Here is a 21,415-nt window from a genome sequence, read left to right on the forward strand (position 1 = left end):
CTCTTCCCCACCCCCCGCCTCTCTGAGGTCAGGAGGGAAAGTTTATTGCAAGTTATAACACCAAAAAGAAGGTTCTTGGGCTTCCCTGGTGGCGCAGTGGTTGAGAGTCCACCTGCCGATACAGGGGACACGGGTTCGTGCCCCGGTCCGGGAAGATCCCACATGCCGCGGAGCGGCTAGGCCCGTGAGCCATGGCCACTGAGCCTGCGCGTCCGGAGCCTGTGCTCTGCAACGGGAGAGGCCGCAACAGTGAGAGGCCTGCGTACCGCAAAAAAAAAAATGAACCCAAAGGGAAACATGGTGAAGTCCTAGTGGGCCTCTTTGCCTATTTATAGGCTGTGCATTGGCTCAGAATATTCTGGTGGTAGAAAGCAAACCGACCTCAGTCTTCAAAAGTTAGTGATTTATAAAGGTGAAAGATAAGCTTCAGAAGCAGAACAAAAGAGGGGATTACGAACATGTACCCCCCTCTTAAAAAAAATAAAACTCTTAAAAAGAGCAGGTAACTGTTCCTCAGTAATGCAGGCATATCTGTGGTCATCTGATTTTGGAAAAGTATTAAACCTATGCATTTATGCACAGCTATATCTTTATACAGTCGCTGCCTCATAGACGTGTCTAAACACATTCTGTACGAATAAAGCCAACGATAACGCTCTTCACAGCTGCCTCAACTGCATTCATAGACACTGCAGCTCCTCGGTTTATTAACATTATACACCTACCTAATTTTGTTAAGGATATCAATTCCAGACTGCTCCAACAGGACATTTTTAACAAAGGTACGTGGGATGGAAATCTTTTCAGTGCTGGCATGAATCAAGTCTTGCCGAATGTGGGCTTTTTTCATCACATTGGGACAAAGATTCTCGGCAGCATCAACCATGGACTCAAGCAACGCCTGCAAAGCAGCACAAGTGGAGACAGAGAGATGACACAGCCCCGGAGGCGCCCCCCATAAAACTGAAAGGTGGTTATTTATGACACCAAGCTCTCGGAGAACAGGGACACAACAGAGTCCCAGGTGCGACTAAGGATTCGGAGCTGCCCTGGGATGACTTGTGACTGCTGGGTGATCACTGATCTCAGGTGATCACTTTAAATCAGACACCTGGCAGATCCACGCAGGCTTCACCCTGGCATCTGAAGCATGATAGTGTGCTAGCTGTACTTAACACAGAGGTATTCATGATAAGATTTACAAAGACACATATACACCAATTTACCACATCAGACTGTTCTCCTGGGTATTAGCAAATAAATTTACACATGTCCCTAGAACATACATCAAGTTAGAACTCTTGTGCAATTTCACAAATCACAGAAACCTCAAATCAGGGTGAAGCATTCAACAGCTCCATCAAAAGAGCAGTCATAGCAAACCACTATATAACAACTGCTAGTTTTCCCCTTTTAAAAGAAAAGCTTTAGTGTTAAGTAAAATTATAATTGTTATCGGAACAATAAAAAACATGAATAACAGACAAAAATATTAACAGAGCACTTTATAAACAACATTAATAATAACAGTCAAAACCTACTTATATAGCACTTCAGAATTTTAAAAATGTTTCCGTTCATTTTATCCTTCCAAGATCTGTGAAGATGGGTACAGAAACTATTCGTGTGATCACTGTCTTATAGTTGAAGAATGTGAGCTAAGGGAAGTTAAATGATTTGCCTGAGATGGGTGGTACGGCTGGTAAGTGTGGAAAGGGCACCCAAGTTAGCATCAGACGTAAATTTGAATCCCAGCTGAATGACACTGGGCTAAGTTACTGATCTCTCAATTTTACTTTCCTCATCTATAAAATGGCAAATAAAAGTTCTTGCCTAACAGGATTAATGAAGATTAAATGATATTACATGTGTAAAGTGTTCAGTATCGTGTCTAGCATACAATAAAAGTTCAGTATATCACAGATAATGTTATTAACTTGTTTTCAAAGATGCTAATTCTCATGATAAGATCCCAGCATATACCCTGAGAAAACCATAATTCAAAAAGAGTCATGTACCAAAATGTTCATTGCAGCTCTATTTACAATAGCCAGGACATGGAAGCAACCTAAGTGTCCATCAACAGATGAATGGATAAAGAAGATGTGGCACATATATACAATGGAATATTACTCAGCCATAAAAAGAAATGAAATTGAGTTATTTGTAGTGAGGTGGGTGGACCTAGAGTCTGTCATACAGAGTGAAGTAAGTCCGAAAGAGAAAAACAAATACCGTATGCTAACACATATATATGGAATCTAAGAAAAAAACACAAAAGTCATGAAGAACCTAGGGGCAAGACGGGAGTAAAGACACAGACCTACTAGAGAATGGACTTGAGGATGTGGGGAGGGGGAAAGGTAAGCTGGGACAAAGTGAGAGAGTGGCATGGACATACATACACTACCAAACGTAAAATAGCTAGCTAGTGGGAAGCAGCCACATAGCACAGGGAGATCAGCTCGGTGCTTTGTGGCCGCCTGGAGGGGTGGGATAGGTAGGGTGGGAGGGAGGGAGACACATGAGGGAAGAGATATGGGAACATATGTATAACTGATTCACTTTGTTATAAAGCAGAAACTAACACACCATTGTAAAGCAATTATACTCCAATAAAGATGTTAAAAAAAAAAAAAGAAAGCCAAGCTTGATCCCATTACTATTCCAGTATGAAGGGGACTAGTGGAGCATTATTATGTAAAGACTAGTCTCTCGGCTCATATATTCACATGCAAAGCACGATGCCAATAGTACAATCTCTCATCACACTGTAGGATGAGCAGCAGAGCAGCAGGATGTTTATATAAAGATCCTGTGAAAAGCAGGAGAGGAGCGGGAGAGGCAGCCACTTGAGAAGTTTCCGAAAGCCACTCGTATTCTGACAGTGCTCTGTCCCTGTGAGAATTCTGAATAATCACTCATTTAGTACATTATTCCAAGAGAGCTACAAGCAATGCCAAATGAGTCAGTTTAAGACAAATCATTTTCCTCTTTGGCATTAAAATAAACACATTCTGTTCCAGATGGAGTAGCAGAGTCCAGCACTCCTGATAAGAACCTCAGGTATCAATACGCTGTTTGAATTCTGTCATGTTCATCAATACAGCGTGACTTTCTGAAAGGTCCCCTGCATGACAGTGTTAATTCAGTTGGAATGAACTCCAGACCTAAGGAGGGAAGCCTGGCTTCCGATGTAGATCCCGACGTGAAATTTCTGTGGAATGTTAAGTGAGCAGCGTTAAGTGAAGAACCTTTGCAGATCTCTGCTTTCTGACCTATAAAATTATTTCTAAGGTCTGTTTCTGCTCTACAAATTGACTACTGCATGATTTTTGACCCTATAAAAAGGAATTTCATCCTGCCCTGGGCATCCAATTCGACAGATATTTTGCAGTTAATTCCCTACCACCATCTCTAGCCCGACACTTTATACTCTACAAAGTGATTTCATCCATGATTTCCTTTGATCCACATAACAACCCTGTGAGTAGAGGTAGATTTTAGCAAACCCATTTTATAGATGAGAAAACGGAGACTCGGAGGAGATAAGTGACTTCCTCAAGGTCACGCAGCTGGTTACTGGAATAAGTGAGAAGGGGACTCAGGTGTTTCGTCTTCTACTCTTGTTTCCTACTCCAGCCACCCTTTTCCAATGCTCTGCCCATTGCCCAAAGGTGTGTCCCTTTCGGCTCTCTTCATTACCTACAATTTTCATCCCCTAATGCTGGTACCTAAAGCCACCATGGTGGATGTTCTGGTGACAGGGCTGGTAAAAAGGGGAGAAAGGATCACAGGATAAATTTGTAATGCAGCCCCTGACCACTTCTTTGTGTCTAGCCCCCAGCTCAGGTCCTTAAACAGCATCTCTTTCCAAGTCCCATGGCCCTCTACACACCAAACCATATTCTTCAACATCCATCCTTCCCATGGCTTCAAATTACTACCTATATTCCAATGGTTCTCAACTAAACGTTTACCTATAGCCACCTACCCAAAACATCCAATGCATATATAATACAGCCTATTAGGAATTTCCACCAGGATATTCTACCATGGCAAGGTCAACTAGAACATGTTTGGCCTCCCATTAATCCCACCTGAACAGTAACTGCAACAGCAAAATCAACCATTCTTGCAAAGTTTTTATTGTGAGGTATGGTACCAAACTAGGGCAGAAATTTGCAACTCTCCTTACACTCCACCTACCTCAACTCCTTCCACCACATCTCTAAAACATGTTAAATTTACTCCTAGACATTTTCTCAAAAGTGGAAATATGCCAAAAATATTACTCATTAGCAGAGAATAGAAATCCCTGAAATATCTGGTAAATGCTCAATTTTCTAGCCTCATTTTTTGTCATATCTCTATATTCCCCTTGTAACTATTCATATCCAGTTATAGGGCAATTCCCCACATGATCCAGGCTCTGTCTCCATGCTTTCTACAACTGTTCTCTTAGCCTAGAATCCTGTTCCCCTCTGTAGCCAGAATAAATCACCTGTATGCCTCCCTACTCAGCTCAGCTCAAGCATCACCTTCTGGAGGAGATGTTCTTGCTTGTTCCTTCCACGCCCTTCACACTCCAAACTGCATTTGATGATCTCACAGCATCCAGTGGCGACCTCAGTAATCAAATGTGTTATAAAACGGTCAAGAATGCAGTAATGTGGGGATCAAAGAACGCCTTTGAGAATCGATGCACACTCATCCAGAAAAATTGGTATGAGATTTTACATACAACTTTGGAAGTTCATGGAGAGCTAGAGGCACCAGACTCCAGATACACAACTTATACCTGATAGCAACTGTGAAGCCCTACCCTCTCCCCCCAGGGCCTAGCACACTTCTTGGAACAATCTCTAAGAAACATATAAAAAGTATTACAAGCTCACGAACTTACTGAATGTGGGTTCTGAATAGTTCATCACTTTTCTATTGATCAATGATAACTCACTGAAGGTAGCATTATGAAAACTTGCATAGATGTATGGGTCCATTTCTGGGATCTCTCTGTCGCATTGGTCTGTCTACCTCTGCATACTGTCCTAATTATGATAAGTCCTAATATGTGGTAGGGCAAGACTACCAAACCTTCTTGTTCTTCCTCATAAATGCCTGGGCTTATGAAGAAGCCATATATTTCACTCTAAGTACTGGTTTAGCGGCATCTCACAGGTTCTGATTACTAACTACTTTATTGTTTAATTATAAATATCCTCTAATTCAAATTTTGCCCTCCCCTTTGACCCTTGGGTTACAAGTAATTTTTAAATTTATAAACATGTGGGGTTTTTAAAATTTTGTTATTAATTTCTAATTTATTTTAAATGAAACCAGAGAATACCACCTTTGAAAATTGTTGAGATGTTCTTATAGACCTCATGTCAAATATTTCACATATCCTTGCAAAGAACTGATAGTCTCCTATTATTGGTGCACTGATCACATAGGTCCGCTAGGTCACAACTGAGAATTCTATTGTTCAAATATTCTTTATCATTATAAAGAATTTTTTCAAATATTATCATTACTTTATTTACTTGATCTATCAGTTACTGGCAGTCATTTTGAAAGATCTCTACCATAATAGTAAATGTTATCAATTTTTCTTTGTAATTTTGTCCACTTACTCATATATATAAAGCCATATAATTAAATACATACACAGTTGAAATTATCTCTGGCAAATTGGATCATTTGTCATTATTCACTGATCTATTTTATCTCTAGTAATGCCTTTTTTTTTTTTTTTTTTTGGCCATGCTGTGCAGCATGCAGGATCTTAGTTCCCTGACCAGGGATCGAACCCATGCCCCCTGTAGTGGAAGCGTGGAGTCTTAACCACTGGAACGCCAGGGAAGTCCTAGTGATTCCTTTTCTACTGCATCACTAGATTTTGAGTGAGAGCATTCCTTCTGGTGTGGAACTGAACCTTGTATTACAGGATGTTTAGGATCATTATCACCTGCCCATGCCAACTCAAAATAATCCCAAACATTTCCTAATGCTCCTCTTGGTATGCAGTATGACCCCTGGTGCACTGCCTCTGTTTTGGTGGTTACACTAGAAATTTTAACCTGCATAGTTTACTTCATGTCTAAAGCAGCACTGTCCAATAGAACTTTCTGAGATGATGGGAATACCTGTGCTGTGCAATATGGTAGCCACTAGCCACAGGTGGCTATTGAGCCCTTTACATGTGGCTAGTGCAACTGAGAAACTGAATTTTAAATTTCATTGAATGTTAATTAATTTACATTTAAATGACCATATGTGGCTAATGGACAAGACAATGGACAACCCAGATCTAATGTTGATCCCTTAAGTTTTTCCCAGAATAAAACTAGGGTGTTAGACTTCTTTTACTCACTCCTAACTGACTTAGATGCTCACTTCTAGTATTTTACTTGCATTTATTCTTAATTTGACAGCAAAAATTAGACATCCGTGTTGTTGTCTCATATATGATGTTTCACATTTGGCACTTTCCCTGCTCACTATTCTTTCCTGCAGCTCAGACCCTCTTTCTTTGATAATGTTTCCTTTGTCCTAAAGCATATCCTTTAGATGTTTATTTACTGTGGTCTACTGGCAGTAAACTATCTTGGATTTTGTTTGGATGAAATGTTTTCATTTCATCCTCATCCTTAATAGCAGGTTTATTGAGTATGTAATTCTTGATTTGTTCTCTCAGAAGCATGAAGATATTATTTCATTGTCTTTTTAGCTTCCTGTCAAGAAATGAGCTGTCCTGTCCGTCTTAATTTTGATCTTTTTAAAGTAATATGGCTTTTCCTTCCCTCTGGCTCCTTTTAAGATCTTCTCTTTGTCTTCAGTGTTTTCCACTTTTCATTACGATGATTCGAGACATGGATTTGCTTCTATCTTTCCTGCCTGGGTTTTGCTGGACTTCCTGAATCTGAAGATTCTAGCCTTTCATCAATCCCTGAAATTCTCAGCCACCATCCCCTCAACTGTTACCTTCTCCTATTTATCTTCTCTTTCCTTCCGGAAATCTAATTTGGCTTATGTTGAATTTTCTCACTCTAGCCATGTTTCTTAACTTTTCTTACATATTCTCCATTTTGTGAGTCTATGTGTACCACCTTGAGAAAACTTGAATGAGCAGGCCCTGTATTTGAAATGTGATAATCAGATTTCATTTTGCATGTATCTTCCAAATGATAGTTAGGAGAATCTATATTTCTTAACTGTAAAAATAACTAATGGTACTTAAACCTTGTACAATATTTGTAAAATAAATTGAGTTAATATCCTTAACATGGCAGCTATGCTCACATATTCTTGCAGTGAACAAATGACTAGCTGTAATTCATTACAAGCAAATACAACTTCCACACTGAAGTGCTCTGAAATTTCTCTTTCTTTTGCTTTGGAAAATATTATATAAAATGTAGGAAAATAAGAAAACTCAGAGAACTCTCCCAGCAAACTGAGTTAGTACTTGCCAAAATGCCACCTACACCCCTCAGGCCTCATTTCCTTGGTAAACCTGATATTTACCAGTGAAGGCCTGGTATTTCACAGTTGAAGCCCTGCGGGGAAATGAAGCATTTTCAAGGCCAAAACAAGCATTCTAAAATTTAAGTCCAGAAGGGGAAAATGAAAGTTCCCTTATGTTAAAACATTCAGATCCCACTTATTCATCTACGATTACCCCAGGAATAAATGTTAGGATGAAAAACAGGAGGTGAGTTGTCATTTAAAAACACCTAAAACAGGCCAGTCCAGAGAAAATATCACTTCGTTTCAAAGAAGGACTTTCTCCACACTTACTGCTTTCTTCTCTTCCGGGAAGTTTGCTAAGAAGCCTGGCTCTTCCGGCCATTTCTTTGGCTTTTCTGAACTAGTTTTTGAAAGACGACTCAAAGAGCTATTTGAACTTATCCTTATCCAGAATTCAAAATGTGTACTGCTGGCCATGATACAGGATGAGTAAATATTAAGGATAAAATCTCCCTAATTATCTCGAGACCAAGACAATCCTGCACAAGGAGGCTCAGTCCCAACAAATTAGGTGGCTTGCTTGGAGCAAACAGCTAGTAGCAAACCCAGGTCACAAATCCAGGCTTGCTAGTCCCACTTTTTTTAATTCACTACAATAAAAACATATTTTTACAAAAAAGTACCTACACTTTAGCTTTTGCTAGTATAACATGTTAATCTTAGAGAATTTCAGAAATAGAGAAAGGACTCTTTTTTAACTAAACAAAATATAATACTACTAGTGAAATAAATAAGGACACAGTTGTTTAATTTAAGAAGCTGAATATTGATTGTAGTAAAAATACAGTCTTTTCCTACATAATTTTAAGAAAATCAAGGTGCTGGAAAGCTATATAAATAGATAAATGGGGATTTTTTTTTTTTAATCATAAAATGATGTCCACTTGTCAGGTCAACTGGAAGGAAAAAGAAAGGAAGTAACTGTCTATAGTCTGTTGAAAGTATCAAAAACTGTGAACTCAGTGAAAGGGAAATTAATAAGTAACATTTAATTAAAAAGTTGTGGTTGAGGATTTGCTTTGATTCATGCCAGAAGTCCCTGAAGGGAAGAGAAGGGAAGAGAACTTGCAACTCAAAAGGATTGAGAGTAAAGAAAACAAGGGAGTGGGCAATAGAAAAAATCAGGGCATTTTGGGAGCCTGGGACCTCAGAGACAGAATGAGACAAAAGCAGGTGATGACACTTGCAAATAAGGAAGCTGTAATGAACTGGAGAACACTGGTGACACTGACAAGGGGCCAGAAAGGTCAGCCTCAAAAAATCTGGGGAATGTCTATTTACAGAAAAATATTTTTGGTCCTAAATATATTGTTATTATTTCAGGCTTTTAAAAATCCAAATGCCTTTTACTTTAGACCTCTGCCTTCTACTCCCTTCCAAGAATGACTGGCAAGAGTCAATTCCAACCATCTGGTGTGCTGGGGAGGAAACGGACCAAAATTTCAAGGGATAACTTGTGGTTTAGACCAGTTGAAACAAGTGCCCGTAGGAAGCTGTTTGACAGGAAAGTTCCAGTTGCAACGTTTCGTGCTGATTTAAATGACAGCCCATTCCTAGTATATAAGGAATTCTTACAAAAACTTTAAAGGAAAAAGGCAATAGATACAAATATGTAATTTACAAAAGAAGAAATACCAATGGATAACAAAATTACTTGATGCATCACTGGCTATTAAAGAAATCCGAAAGACAAAATGAGATTTTTTTTAACCCGTTACACTGACAAATATTAAAACGTTAAAATGCTTAGTATTGGTGAGGGTGTGACAAAACAAGCAACTGGGTACACTACTGGAAAACAGTTTGTGAATACATACGAACGTATAAAATGTGTGTACCATTTGACCTCGGGATGGATCAACTACAGGCATTGACTCTAATAGGATTAATCAGAAATTAGAAAATAAATTATGCTGGCTGTGAGATAATAGAAAATATATATTGGTCTCTGCCCCCAGTTCCTGGCATAGAGCTCCCGAAACCCTTGTAATTTCCTAAGTGATAAGAACACTAGGAGCATCTTTTGTTCTAATATTTGGTCCTTGATCCTGGTTCCTGACACAGGGCTCCTGAAACCCCTGTAATTTCCTGGGTGATGGGGGTGTCTTTTGCTTTATTGGGTGGGCTCTTGGGTGGCTCCTGGATGAGGGCTTTCCAGGGTCACTGGAAAGACCAAGCCACGATTAGAAGCTTGGAATTTTCAGCTCCACACCCCCCTCCTAAGGAGGGCTAAAAATGGAGTTAATGACTGGCCATGCCTACATGACGAAGCCTCCATCAAAATCCCAAAAGTATGGGTTCAGAGGGTTGGTGAACACGTGGAGGCACGGGAGAGTGGTGTGCTCCAAGAGAGCATGGAAGCCCTGAAACCTTTCCCACATACCTTGACCTGTACATTTCTTCCATCTGGCTGTTCATCTATATCTTTTATCATATCCTTTAATAAACTGGTAAACATAAGTGTTTGCCTGAGTTCTGGGAGCCACTCTGGCAAGTTAATTGAACTGGAGGAGGGGTTATAAGAACCTCATATTTATTGCCAATTGGTCGGGAGCTCAGGTACAAACTGGACTCCCGGTTGGTATCTGAAGTGGGGTGGGGGCAGGGGCAGTCTTGTGGGACTGAGCCCTTAAACTGTGGGCTCTAATGCTATCTCCAGGTAGATAGTGTCTGAACTGAGTTAAATAGTAGGACACCCAGCTCGGGGGAGGGGGGGAACCGCTCACATCTGGTGACCAGAAGTGTCAAAAGTGAGGAGTTCTGTGTGAAAGTAAAGGAGAGACACAGAGGAGGACTGAGCTTCTCCAGTACACTGGGACATCTACACAATGAAATACCATGTAGCCACTAAAATGATGATGAGTACTCACTGATCTAGAATTGTATTCACGATATTGGACCAAATATAAAAAAGTACGTGTAGTATGATCACATACGTAAAATTGTGTGTGTAGACAGAGAATGTTTGGAAATTCACTAAAATATTAAGAATGATGCTATCTCCGGGATTTCAAGTGATTTTTACTGTTCAGATGTTTCACAAAGAGTAGTTTCATTTTTTACAGTCAGAAGTAAATAAGCAACAAAGATGACTTTATTTTAAATGTGTAAGAAAGTATCCTTTTTACATATCTGATCCTTCATGGAGGATAAAACAAGTGCTGTTAGGTAACAACTGATCTAGCAGAACTCTGTATCAACCAACCAGTCCTTTTCCTACCCCTTTGTCTTTGCTCAGAATGTATTCAAAATAACCACAGTTAAGTAAAATAAAAATGATACACAAGAGTCTCTCTGTATTGTAATACAGGAAGAAAGGGGCTTAAACGCCTAAATAATCCACAACGTTCTCTCCCACATTAATTAAATTTACAAACAGAATAATTAGCATGTTGCAAAGTTATGATTGAGTTGCTCATCAAATCCCTCTGAGCTACAGCAATTGTGTTCTCAGAAGAAAATGAACCAAATAAACACAGAAATTTAGACAAGGTCTTTTTAAGGCATCCTTGAACAGACAGATTGAAAATGATGAAAACTTTCGGAAAGTGAAATGTCTTCTGCTGTAGCTGTTTTTTTGAAGTTACCTTAGGAAAAAGCTGGTCTTAGGTTACTCTTGTCACTTAAATTTCAAAGACTTTTTTTGTTTTTTCAACCTTTGAGCCTATAGACAAGTCTCTGCTACTTTGGGTGCCTTGTAACTTCATTCTAAACCCCTCTTTAATCTTTCAACCAGCTCTTTACATAGTGGCAAACTCTCCATATACGCAGCAGCTCGGCACTGTAAGCACACAGCTCCTGTCATCTCTCCCATTCTCTAAATCGGATGTAGTAACAGGAGATATTTTTTCGCGAAGCAGACTTCTCTTTCTAAGCAAAAATCAATCTTTCCCTTATCAGTGGCAACCTGTCATACGTTAAATACGGTTAGAGATTTACCATCAAAAACAAAATTGAATTTGATAGGTTTTACTTGATCTTATTATGCAAAGTTATTCCAAAAACTACAAATGAAGCTGGGAAAGGCACGGTATTCAATTTTTACTACACATGCACACGTGCGCGCACACATGCACCTATAAAATATAGGATAGCATGGTACTAAATGCTATCATACATAGTTAAGTCATAACGATTTCATTTTCCAAAATAACAGAAACCACAAACCTTGAGTTGTTCGTCTACAACTCTCGTGACTTCTCCGGCCATTGATTCCAGGGTCTCCTGAATTGGACTGGATAACAAGCCACTGGCTCCCGCCCAAGATGCACCACCAACATGGTATAAATTTGGTAACAACTGTAAGAAAAATAAAAGTAACCTCTCCATAATAAATATTTAAATAAGCACCAAAGTCACTGCAGAGTTCATAAAACAGGGTCGAGAAATACTAGAGATAAACAAAGATCGTCTTGATGAAAGGCCCTTTATACCAATTAAAAAACTGAGGTCCAACTTTAAACCCAGAGGAACAGTACCTTACCTGTTTGTGCCTTAATGTGTTCCATCTCAGGTGTGAGAGTATTTGACTAATCCACGAGGTTCCTCCTACTTATAAAATTCAATGATTGTGTGATTCTAATAGCAGAGCCTGGACCAGATCCCAGGTTTTCTGACTCCCAGTTAGTCCTTTCTCTATGAAATCACACTTTGGGGACCACAGTCTAAGTTGAGAGAAGCTTCCTTTTAGAGGTGACAGAGGAGAGTTTCGTGCTATCAGTTTGGCAGTAGAATCATGTGCAATGAATTGCTACTCATTGAAACTACACCTACCTCCCAGTTACCTAGAACCTGATTATACCCTTTGTGAATCACACTGACCCTCTGCTTTTTTTTTTTTTTTTTTTTTTTTTTTTTTTTTTTCTTTTTTTCTTGCGTTATGCGGGCCTCTCACTGTTGTGGCCTCTCCCATTTGCGGAGCACAGGCTCCGGACGCGCAGGCTCAGCGGCCATGGCTCACGGGCCCAGCCGCTCCGTGGCATGTGGGATCTTCCCGAAACGGGGCACGAACCCGCGTCTCCTGCAACGGCAGGCGGACTCTCAAGCACTGCGCCACCAGGGAAGCCCGACCCTCTGCTTTTAATTCTATACAGCCGGCTAGCTGTATCCGAGGCTGCAGAACCCGCGGATAAGGAGGCCCACCTGTGCTACACCATTTTATATATAAGGGATTTGAGCATCCACAGATTTTGGTATCTGCAGGGGGTCCTGGAACCAATCCCCCTGCAGATTCTGAGGGACAACTGTATTTTGATTGCTGGTAATTAGCACGGGTACAGAAAGGAGGCAAAGACTAACTCAGTTCACCTTGCCACTTGTTAGTAACCTTGAAATTGGGTAGAAAAGTAAATTTAGTTAGAACTAGTTTCTAAAACTAGTTTAAAAAGTTTAAAAAGTCTTTTTATTCCACAGGACTCATGTAGCTGGAAGTGAAACTCACCGTTTTAGAGTTCTTAGCATCACGCATGAGCCTTTCTGCTGATTTTAGATCTTCCTGGACAGCATCTCCCCCATAGTTTCGTAAAGAGCTGAGATGATCTTGTACTTTCACACATATTCTGTCGATCATCTGCTCCACACATAACAATGAGAGCAAGCATCCAAGTCAGCACAGCCAATGTTCAGACAAAAGGAAACACTGAATGAGGATGAATACTTCTAACTGGAATCTTCAAGAAGACAGCTTATAGCCAATTATTAATTTATCTACTTCTATAAGAAACCTTTAGCAACGTTAATTCCAAACAAACACGTAAGGGATTTTGGTCCCCTCTCCTGCCTTAGGAAATGCAGCATGTAGAACAAAAGTGAATACTTCTTGATGATTCAGAATCTCATAGCTACTCAGTGACATTTTGCTTGATAGTAACTCTCCTTCATTAATTTTTATTGAGTACCCTCTATGTGTCAGACATAGTGCTGGGTACTGAGGAAACAGAAAAAGGAGATGTACAATTCTGAGGCAGTTGATGACAAAATGATGCTCACAGCCAGTTGGTCTCAATATTATGGAAATCAGAACATCCCTGGAAATTAATATTTTTTAATTAGTTCAATTATATCAGGTAATTTTCTACCAAAACAAGCACAAGCTGAGGTTTTATTATATTAACATAGGCAATAATAAAGTTAATAACATCTAGTTTCTATTCTATTAAGGTCCTTCTCCCATGTTAATTACATCTGAATCACTTTCAGACGTTTCATGGATTTTCTTTTCTTTTATTTTTTGCGGTACGCGGGCCTCTCACTGCTGTGGCCTCTCCCGTTGCGGAGCACAGGCTCCGACGCGCAGGCTCAGCGGCCATGGCTCACGGGCCCAGCCGCTCCGCGGCATGCGGGATCTTCCCGGACCGGGGCACGAACCCGTGTCCCCTGCATCGGCAGGCGGACTCTCAACCACTGCGCCACCAGGCAAGCCCTGTTTCATGGATTTAAACATAAAACCCACAGGGTAGTGGCAAATCACTGCTGTGGACAAAAACTAGTACAGAAGGGTAAGATTATGCTCTATTCTATTTGTATGTATAAAGAGAAACGTGAACAAAGCTAAGACATCTGAAGAAAAAGACAACTACAGTGTGGTTTTAAAAGTTTCTCCAGGGCTTCCATGGTGGTACAGTGGTTGACAGTGCGCCTGCCGATGCAGGGGACACGGGTTTGTGCCCCGGTCCGGAAGGATCCCACATGCCGCGGAGCGGCTGGGCCCATGAGCCATGGCCGCTGAGCCTGCGTGTCTGGAGCCTGTGCTCCGCAATGGGAGAGGCCACAACAGTGAGAGGCCCGCGTACCGGGAAAAAAAAAAAAAAAAAAGTTTCTCCAATATTTTTTTAATAGATCTTTATTGGAGTATAATTGCTTCACAATACCGTGTTAGTTTCTGTTGTACAACAAAGTAAATCAGCCATATGCATACACATATCCCCATATCCCCTCCCTCTTGAGCCTCCCTCCCACCCTCCCTATCCCACCTCTCTAGGTCATCGCAAGGCTAATCTCCCTGTGCTATGCGGCTGCTTCCCACTAGCCACCCATTTTACACTTGGTAGTGTATATATGTCAATGCTACGCTCTCACTTCATCCCAGCTTCCCACCCCTCCACCCCAGGTCCTCAAGTCTATTCTCCATGTCTACATCTTTATTCCTGCCCTGCCACTAGGTTCATCAGTACCATTTTTTCCCCTTTTTTAGATTCCATATATATGTGTTGATCTGAGCTGCAGGTTGTCTATTTTTTTAAAAAAAATTATTTATTCCCCAGAGACCCTACATATCAAGTCCTATCCTACCTGCTAGTTCATTCAGCAGAGGTGACGATCCAGCAACAATCTTTTTTATTTAAATTTACACTTCTCTATTTATTTTGAATTATTTGGTACAACAGCTATAGGAAGCCAAAATCAGCCCTCCTTCCCCCATAAATTCCACCATAATAGAAACTTTACTACACTGCTCAGCAAACTGAAGGTCTGATTATAGAGCCCGCATCCACCTGCTGCAGCATCACCAATTCTCCTGCCTTTCACTTTTAAAAAATCAGGTTCGTAACATCTACTCCATCTTCTTTTCTAGTGTATGATGAAGACAACCCAGTAAAATAACATCACTCAAAGCACTTAGTCTCTTGACAAAGGGTCAGTGATGCTAATGTTAATGTATGACCTCTAAAAGTGGTTTGTTATTCACCTGTCCCAGAAAACCACACAAAATCATGCAAGTCGAGAGGTTCAAGTCTTCACATTCACTTTAAGAATACTTGTGAAACTGCCCAGGCCATTAAGGGTACACATATCCGAAAAGCCACCAAGTATCTGAAGGATGTCACTTTAAAGAAGCAGTGTGTGCCATTCCGCTGTTACAATGGTGGAGCTGGTAGGTGTGCCCTGGCCAAACAATGGGGCTGGACGCAGGGTTGGTGGCCCAAAAGAGTGCTGAAGTTTTACTGCACATGCTCAAAAATGTAGAGAGTAATGCTGAACTTAAGGGCTTAGATGTAAATTCTCTGGTCATTGAGCACATCCAGGTGAACAAAGCCCCCAGGATGGGGTGCAGGACTTACAGAGCTCATGGTCAGATCAACCCATACATGAGCTCTCCCTGCCACACTGAGATGATCTTCACTGAAGAAGAACAGATTGTTCCTAAACCAGAAGAGGAGGTTGCCCAGAAGAAAAAGATATCCCAGAAGAAACTGAAGAAACAAAAACTTATGGCCTAGTAATAAATGACACAAAAAATAAATGCAAAAAAAAGTGAAAAAAAAAAAAAAAAAAAAAGAACAGCTCCTATGACTGTAAAATGTACTGAGGCTACGTAAATGAACTATGTGCAACTCTCGTAGGAAAAAGAAGTTACGTGAATAATGCTTCTCATATAATAATCATCTCCCTGACCAAAATCTAAGCTTGTAGGCAGGGATCACATCTTAATTTTCTGCATTTACACAGCGTCCTGAAGAAAACTATGTGTTTTTTTAATCTTAATTGATATAAATTCCAGCTCTTCCAACTATTGTATTGATCTGTGCTTCCTGAAACAAAAATGGTGATCAATAATTCATATCTCACCAAGAATGAATACCTAATTTCAAGAAACAAAATGAACCCTGTACTAAGAAAGGAACTGATTTACATCTGAGGCCACAAAAGACTAATTTGAGAGGCATGTGGATGTGGTATCATAAAACTGATCATCTTTAATAATCATGAGAGACCAGAGACCCTTGAAGCGTGTGCCATTAAGCATAAACCAAGGAGAGAGGGTCTAAATGAACTCAGCAAAATGGTCTTTAAGTAGAACTTTTAAAATCACATCCAAAAGAAACATAAAAATTTCGTTCTTCGATTCGAATAAGACATTAAATCTCACAAGTCTCAAAGATTCTTCTGTACACACACTTGCTAAGGTTCAGCACAGCCCAATAGATCACATTCAGATGCTTTGCAACTAAAGACCTCAAGGCCCAGAAAAGTGAAACTACTTAAGATGACACAGAACGATTACACAGAGTACCAACAGGAAATTTTGAAAACAGGAAACCAAGGATTTTGACTCTCAGATCATATTCAAGTCCCTAATATACACAAATAAAAACAAAGGAAACTTCAGTCTGAAAGACTGTCATCTCTTTGGTTATCTCATGAAAGACCTCAGGGTAGATGATTGTATTTGGGCTCTTGATTTTCAACTCCCTACTTTACCCTAAGCCCTAGTGTTCCATTTTCTAAAGCACCCCAGGAAAGTTGTTAACTGCCATAGTTTGAGAATCTCACTTTTTTCCAAGGAAATGTACTTGGACTTGGCCTTCTTTGAGCGCTCATCTGTCTTCCCATGTTCTTGTACAGGTCACATGTCTTCCCCCTTGAGAGCACTCTGAACAGTCACAAGCTCTCTTCCATGTGACAGTCTTGCCCATGTTTGAACACAACTATCTTTCCTTCTCTTATATTTTCTTCTTCAGAATTGACATTCCCAGTTCCTTCTACCATTCTACTGTGACACCATTGTGTGGTCCCTGACTGCCACCTCCCCCTGTCCACCCCAGGTCACTTCTCTGAATTCTCCCTCCATCTCAAACCGTCACAAAATATGCCCCCCCCCCAATAAAATAGATTGTAACACAGGAAGAGTGGATCAGTAAGCTGAACGGGGCTATCACCTTTCTTAACGTAGAAAATATACTTTCATTTATGTGGTATAAGTCAAATTGGCTTCTCTGGCAACTAAATCACACAGCAACTCACATGTCACTTGGTGGTGACCACTTAGGCTTTTCCAAACATACTGGGCTATAGAACCCAAGTGCAGAACTTAGAACCATTAGCAATAAATGCCATCTTTGGTTGCTTGCAACTTGTTACAACTGTTCTCAGTCCCAGCAAATAGCTTACTCATGGAAAATTTTATCTTTCTCCACGTCTATTTCTTTATTCAATTCAAAAGAAATATACTCAACACCCTGCATTGAATGAGATACAGTCCTGAGTAAGATATACCCTTTGCCACCAAGCAACGTAAAAATCTAGAAGTAGAAAGGCATATTCACAATAACACAAGATATAAAGTTTGCATAATGTAATATCCACAAAGACAGGCACGTTTTGTTCACTGCCAAAGCTCGATCTCCTATAATAGTGCCTGCCATATCACAGACCCTTATAAGTGTTTATTCAATGACTAAATAAATGATAGAAAGTTCTAAAGGATTTCAGTCAAGGGAGGGATCACATGTAGCTGATGCTGAAGGTAGCTTTTCGACCGGGTCCTGAATGATTTCTACAAACTGAGAAAAGAGAATGGAATTTTAAAAGCAAAGAATGAACAAAAGCAATGGCATATCCAGACACTTGTGATTCCTATTCCCTGATTAGGAACAGAGGTACTTTATTGTGGGAGATCAGATTGGAATGCTGAGTTGAGGTAAGACCGTTTAAGACTCAGGCACAGGCTAAGGAGCTCAAACACCATGTACAAGGCATAGAGCATCTATTCCCCCAGCTTCTCCCACAATTGTGAAGATCTAAAAATTCCTTACCCCATAACTAACACTCACAGGGACTCGGCTTCCCTGATACAAAGGAAAAGGGCTGTAAAAAGCACAAGGAGAAAAGAAGATATACAGACTGCCAACAAACACATGAAAGAATGCTCAACATCATTAATCATTAGAGAAATGCAAATCAAACCTACAATGAGATATCATCTCACACCAGTCAGAACAGCCATCATCAAAAAATCTAGAAACAATAAATGCTGGAGAGGGTGTAGAGAAAACGGAACCCTCTTGCACTGCTGGTGGGAATGTGAATTGGTGCAGCCACCATGGAAAACAGTATGGAGGTTCCTTAAAAGAACTACAAATAGAACTACCATATGACCCAGCAATCCCACTACTGGGCATATACCCTGAGAAAACGATAATTCAAAAAGAGTCATGTACCAAAATGTTCATTGCAGCTCTATTTACAATAGCCAGGAGATGGAAACAACCTACGTGTCCATCATCGGATGAGTGGATAAAGAAGATGTGGCACATATATACAATGGAATATTACTCAGCCATAAAAAGAAACGAAATTGAGCTATTTGTAATGAGGTGGATGGACGTAGAGTCTGTCAAAAAGAGTGAAGTCAGAAAGAGAAAGACAAATACCGTATGCTAACACATATATATGGAATTTAAGGGAAAAAAAATGTCATGAAGAACCTAGGGGTAAGAAAGGAATAAAGACGCAGACCTACTAGAGAATGGACTTGGGGATGTGGGTAGGGGGAAGGGTAGGCTGTGACCAAGTGAGAGAGTGGCATGGACATGTGTACACTACCAAACGTGAAATGGATAGCTAGTGGGAGGCAGACGCATAGCACAGGGAGATCAGCTTGGTGCTTTGTGACCACCTAGAAGGGTGGGATGGGGAGGGTGGGAGAGAGGGAGATGCAAGAGGGAAGAGATATGGGAACATATGTATATGTATAGCTGATTCATTTTGTTGTAGAGCAGAGGCTGACACACCATTGTGGAGCAATTATACTCCAATAAAGATGTAAAAACAAAAAAACAAAAGCACAAGGAGACATGGAAGATGAATAAACTAGTTTTTGCAGTGCTTGTAAAAGAAGACATAGGAGGGAGTTAATAAAAAGCATTAACAAGAGGAGAGGCAATAGAAACGGAAAGAAAAGAATGGCTGTAAAAGACACCTTGAAGGTAAATGGGCAGTGAATAGTGACCTTGGATGAAGAGAGCAAACGAGGCATCCAAGATGACTCCAGGAGCTCTATCCTCAGTGAATGATGATGTCACTGAGAGAAACGGCAAAATCGGTTGTTCCAAGGGATGAGTTTGGTCTTAGTGACCGTGCTATCTCAGAGGGCCATCTGGATGAAGATGCTGAACAAGCAGTTGAAAAAAAGGATTTTCTGGAAAGAAACAGGGACTGAGAGGATAGATCCAGGAGTCATCCACAGATGAGAGAGTTAAAAATGGCAGAAGCAGATCAGATAGCACTAAGTACAAAACTGAAAAATGATTGCATTTGAAGGATAAAAAGAGAAAGTTATGTAGAAAGGAGATAAAGAGCAGCAGAAAAATATTCAGAACAGCACACTGTCGGATGAACCAAGAAGTACATCTTAAGAAAGACGAAACAGTCTATAATAATGATAATAATCGTGATAAAAAAAATATAGCTACAAACAATGTTTACCAGTGAGGAGCCAAGTACTTGGCACGCATCACCTCACTGAATTGTCACAGCACATTCTGAGTCATTTTCCCCATTTTTACAGATGAAATCAAGCTTTAAAGAGGTTAGTAAATGACTAACCACAGTTCCCACTATTCCCGAGAGGGAATAGCAGAGCCTGTATTTAAATCCAGGTCATCTGACTCGAGAGCCCAAGTTCCTGACCGCTACACATACGGACGGCCTCCTTTCATCAAAAGACGAACAGGGAGAAAAGGCCTCTGACTCGGTGACCAGGTCCACTGAGAGCCATCTCGGCAGACAGACTGGGACAGAGGGCACATTCTGAAAGGTTGCAAAGTGAGTGGGTAGCAAAGAAGTCATGAAAGCAAGTATAAAAATCTGCATATGAAAGGAAGGAAAGAGAGTGTGCTAAGTAAACAGGTCTAGGCAATAAAATTGTTTTGTTTTTTCTTTTAAGGGTGAGAAGGCTTAGCACAGGTTATCAATTCTGGGCCTGTCTTTGTAAATAAAGTTTTATTGGAACAGCCACACTCATTCATGAAGATACTGTCTATGGCTGCTTTTGCTCTACAATAGCACAGCTGAGTAGTTGCAACGGAGACCATTCAGGCTGTAAAGCCTATTTACTGTTTGGTTTTTTATAGAAGAAGTTTGCTAACTCTTGATTAAGAGGGTTTATAAGATGGAAAAGAAGAGATCAAAAGCAGAGGTGGAATGTTGAGTCATGTGAAGGTCAGAGGTGGAGTGTCGTCATGTGAAGGTCTTTCCTAAACAAAGACCAGAGACAAAAACAAATATGTGAACAATTATGAGACTTCAATGTTTCACTGAAACATATTTCAATCCCTCAGTGTCACCCGGGAATGATGACTGGCTATGCGGTTGGCAGAAGTAGTCACAGAGGGTCTATTCTTTCTGTCTTCCTATTTCTGGAAACTTCAATAAGAAGTTTCAATAAGGAGATAAATCTCTCCTAAGGTGACTGAAACAATTAAAGTCTGAAAACTGCTAATCATCATGTCCTAAGAAATCCTCAAAGCAAAAAGGTGGCAGTATACCTACTACACAATGACTCAAATAATTCAGAATGATTTATTCACCCATGCAGAATGAAACATCTGTATATGCCTCCTGTGTATAATTTCCTCTTGATTGAGAAGACAAAACATACTTTTAAGAATTAGCATTAAAAGTTGTGGCAGTAATTTTTTGGGATGAGCAAAACCCCTGTAAATGAGGAAAAAAGTTAAAAGGATACTGTATTAAGAAAAGCCTGCATTATGGTAGCTCATAAAGAAACCCAAGGCAAAGGTTCAATGTAAGATTTTAGCACTCTCATTGCTTTTAATGTTAAACACTAAAACCAGGAAATAACAGTAAACCATAAAGTACTAAAGGCTAATACTGGTCCCTTGCAGGAAAAAAATTTAGATTTTTTTAAGGCACTGGTAAGGTCAAAATAATGTTTTCCTTCTCAAAACTCCCTGTTACTTCACTAATATTCATAATTACTGTTTTTCTTTTTCTCAACACATATCGCTTTACTTTTTCTTATATAAATAATACATGCTTACTGTAAAGCATTCAAACAATACTGTGAAGTATAAGAGAATAAAAATCACCTAATCACAGCACCTGAGAGAACCATCATTAACATTTTGGTGAACACTCT

General features: G+C 40.1%; 1 protein-coding gene across 2 annotated transcripts in view; it reads right to left on the reverse strand.

Moving 5' to 3' along the window:
* The window catches only part of CARMIL1 (capping protein regulator and myosin 1 linker 1), a 333,075-nt gene that overhangs the window by 64,871 nt on the left and 246,789 nt on the right, over positions 1 to 21,415 (reverse strand). For both annotated transcript variants that reach the window (XM_007457010.1, XM_007457009.1), the window contains exons 25-27: positions 12,974 to 13,102; positions 11,701 to 11,832; positions 726 to 901 (exon numbers count right to left, since the gene is read on the reverse strand). In XM_007457010.1, coding sequence (XP_007457072.1) covers positions 726 to 901; positions 11,701 to 11,832; positions 12,974 to 13,102 — 437 coding nt within the window. The remainder of the gene's footprint in view (positions 1 to 725; positions 902 to 11,700; positions 11,833 to 12,973; positions 13,103 to 21,415) is intronic.

Source organism: Lipotes vexillifer, unplaced genomic scaffold (assembly GCF_000442215.2).
Source record: "Lipotes vexillifer unplaced genomic scaffold, Lipotes_vexillifer_v1.1 scaffold1643, whole genome shotgun sequence".
Classification (NCBI taxonomy): domain Eukaryota; kingdom Metazoa; phylum Chordata; class Mammalia; order Artiodactyla; family Lipotidae; genus Lipotes; species Lipotes vexillifer.